Genomic DNA, 3,200 nt, shown 5'->3' with positions numbered 1-3,200 from the left:
TAAAAAGCAAACGACCCGTTAATCTTGAACCCGTCTGCCGACCTGCCGGCCAGAGGCTCGTGTGGAGACAAGACTGAAATTGTATAGTCCGCGGTATCAGTACATGATCAGTACATAAACGAGAAATCTACTAAAATTGCCTCTTCTCTCTCTGCTAATGCTCTCTCTTGCCCTGCTTCTTCTGGTAAGCCGGACAAAATGCAAATGCGCAAGACGCAAAAGGCGGTGGGCTAGGCTACGTCTCAGCTTAACCGAATGAACGTCATATCGGATTTCAGCGGCCTCCATATATCATCTTATGCAGTCCTCTTTTCATTTCGAATCTGAAAAAACTTCAACATAAAAAACCAAATCAAAATTACTTAAAATCCGCTTCTCTCGAAGCGAGCCTTCCCAGACATGAAATTCACTCTGAGAATTCAAGACCTAACCCTCTCTCTGGATCGCTGGGTTTAAACACTTTTTTCGGTTTCCAGCAGAATAGACTCCACCCACCTCGTATCGAAACAGAACCATGGCGCGGTCATAGAGCCTGCGAGCACAAGTAACAAAAGAAGATACTTGTGGCTTTAAAGTACCTTATACAGAGTCTATCTATTCACGAGAGATGGACACCACTACTGTGGATCCCGGCAATCTTCCAGACGACAGTTTATCTCCCTCTGTTGAAGATGACATTGATATCGATGCACCGAGCGAACACGCAGAAGATGATAGCCCGGTCGAAGATGGCGGTACTATCGAAGAAGAGAATGGCGAACTGGCGGACCTTCATGCGGCCGTGAATCAGAGTGCAGAGTATGTGCCGAATTCGAGGTTCACGTACTCAAGGCACAGCGAGATGGCTGACTTCCGAGTGCTGCTCAAAACGCTTGAGCACAACCATCGCGCGTCGCTGGCGCAGCATTTAGCTGTTGCTGCTAGACTTTCTGCTCTTGATCAGAATACATTCAGAACCAGATCGAGCCGAGAGCGCGGGAAATCGAGATCGAGGTCGACGGAATATGAAGGTGACGACGATAGTGGTGGCGACGATGATGACGACGTCAGTTTCTTTGATGCCACAGATGGCGGTGAGGGCGATGACGAGGCAGATGAGCTTCGGAAGAGGCGGAGAGTGATTCATCCGCGGTGGACAGCTTGGCCTCTTCCCAGCGAGGAACTTCTTCCTGAGAGCGACGAAGACATCGCGCCAGCATACGATCTAGGCGAGAATATCGACTACCAAAGCATCAGCGGGGAAACAGGTCAGCAACGAGTGTCTCCGTCGAAGCGAAAACGAGCTGTCTCTTCTGCTGCTGCTGCGGGGAATGACAGTGTTGTTGAGATTGATTACGAGCAGGTGTTTGAGAAAGAGAGAAAGAAGAGACAGAACGACGAAACGCAGGACGCATACGACCACTTCAGATTCGATTCACATCGCTTTTTTACACCGCCTGATTACTCCAAAAATTTGATGACCGAGGTTTCTTCTCTTGGTGTTAGGACATTAACTACAATGGTCACGGAGAAGAGGGAGCAATTACAACGAGAGGCTAGGGAGAATCAACAGGTATCTGGAGACGGGCCTGCGACTGAGTTGGCTAGCTTACTGGAAGCCGATGGTGAGGATGACTCAGAGCTAGACGATATCATCCTTTCAAACTCTGAGATGGAAAAATCCCTTCTACTTCCATACCTGCACCCACACATACTGCAAATGATCGATGGCTTAATCGATACTGTTGCCACCGTGCGCAAGTCCCAAGCACCATCTAGCTCTCGCGATCGTCTCTCGCAGATGGACTGGCGAGATTTACTCTCTCTGGCAGCGTTGAAGGGGATGCCTGCGCTTGACGACGTCAGTCCTGATGCATGGCTTCGTGTGGTGGAGTCAGTGAGAGATCGCTGCGAGACGTTGTTTTCTAGCCAGCAGCCAGCGCCCAAGTTTGAGATTCTGAAAAACGATGCAAAAGCGAAGGAGGTGGACTTACCGGGGCAGAGTGTGAAGGAAAAGCATTCGAAAAAGAAGACGGAGACGAGGGTGGAGATGGAGATGAAGAACGCGAGCGAGTCGGAGACGGAGTGATTTTGTATTTGTGGTTAGCATTAGCATTTAACGGCGTTTAGGCAGACTCTGTTATTACAGTTCTTCTTTTGTTAATTCCAATTGACAGCTATTCTTCATATATTCCATCATCCAGAAAGAACAATAACGTGCACAGAGCCCGAACCCTATGGATGAGCCGCGGGCTAAGTTGGGAGTAAACAAAGTTTCAAGCAGAGCTCGGTGCGGAGGCGTGCGCCAAAGCCAAACTGTCATTTGCTGATCTCGAGCTTTACATTAAAAATCCCATCTTCTATGTCGTCGAGCTTCCAGATGATTTCTTTTCTTGCTGAGTATCTTGCGTAAGTGTCCAGTGGGAAAAAATAGTGATTGAAGAAGTTCTGTGCGGGAGGCTTGTGTTTATGATCAACTTTCGGCTGCTCTCAGCTTAGCTATTCGATACACCGTATCGTCTGAACATCACCTCTGAAGCTGGGAAATTTTCCGCTCAAAGGTTCTCCCTGATATCAAGGGTTCTTATCTGAATCTGGGTAGTTTCATTTTGCTATTTAGTTATACGCATAGAGTGATCATCACACTCGCTCCTGCGTGCTTCGACAAAGCGCAACTATGAAGTTTGCTCGGTATGTGTTCATTCTACTATGATCCTGAGGTATTTCGTTCGCTCTAACTTCTCCCGATCTACTTGTTTAGATATCTCAATGATAATTTGGTCAGTCAATGTTTGCTTCCTGCAAATCATGTCGCGTACTCACAGTCCCTAATAGGTGCCTGAATGGCGGGTGCAGTACCTGGATTATAAGGTATCCACATTCACTCTCTTGATTTGATATTTACACACACTAACGAGTCTTCAAACTTCAAACAGGGCGGCAAAAAACGTCTGAAAAAACTCAAGAAACTTCAAGAATCCGGCTCCGGTTCAGGTAGACTAGGCCCCCGCCGTGCCACAATCAGCAGCAACGCCTCGAAAAGTCCTCGCAACGCAAACGTTGACGCCGCGACCAGGAAATCGTCCGACTCTTCAGGTTCGATTGACTACGCGCCGTCGCTTCCGCCATCAGCTGTTACGACTTCAGGGATCCGCGGAAACGCGCTTGCGTCGGTGTCAGATAATGATGCGAGAAACCGTGCACTAGTCGACGGGCGGATC

At 48.4% G+C, this 3,200-nt stretch overlaps 1 protein-coding gene across 1 annotated transcript; it reads left to right on the top strand.

Moving 5' to 3' along the window:
- The first annotated feature begins 394 nt into the window (after positions 1-394).
- Positions 395-2,170, top strand: BZA70DRAFT_276281 (uncharacterized protein). Its single transcript, XM_064912279.1, has one exon. The coding sequence runs from the start codon at positions 608-610 to the stop codon at positions 2,066-2,068; it is 1,461 nt and encodes a 486-aa protein (XP_064769349.1). The 5' UTR covers positions 395-607; the 3' UTR covers positions 2,069-2,170.
- Positions 2,171-3,200: the final 1,030 nt, after the last annotated feature.

Source organism: Myxozyma melibiosi (genome assembly GCF_037950935.1).
Source record: "Myxozyma melibiosi strain Phaff 52-87 chromosome Unknown BZA70scaffold_3, whole genome shotgun sequence".
NCBI classification, from domain to species: domain Eukaryota; kingdom Fungi; phylum Ascomycota; class Lipomycetes; order Lipomycetales; family Lipomycetaceae; genus Myxozyma; species Myxozyma melibiosi.
Note: the sequence above shows the minus strand (reverse complement) of the source record. Positions and strands in the feature narration are given on the sequence as shown.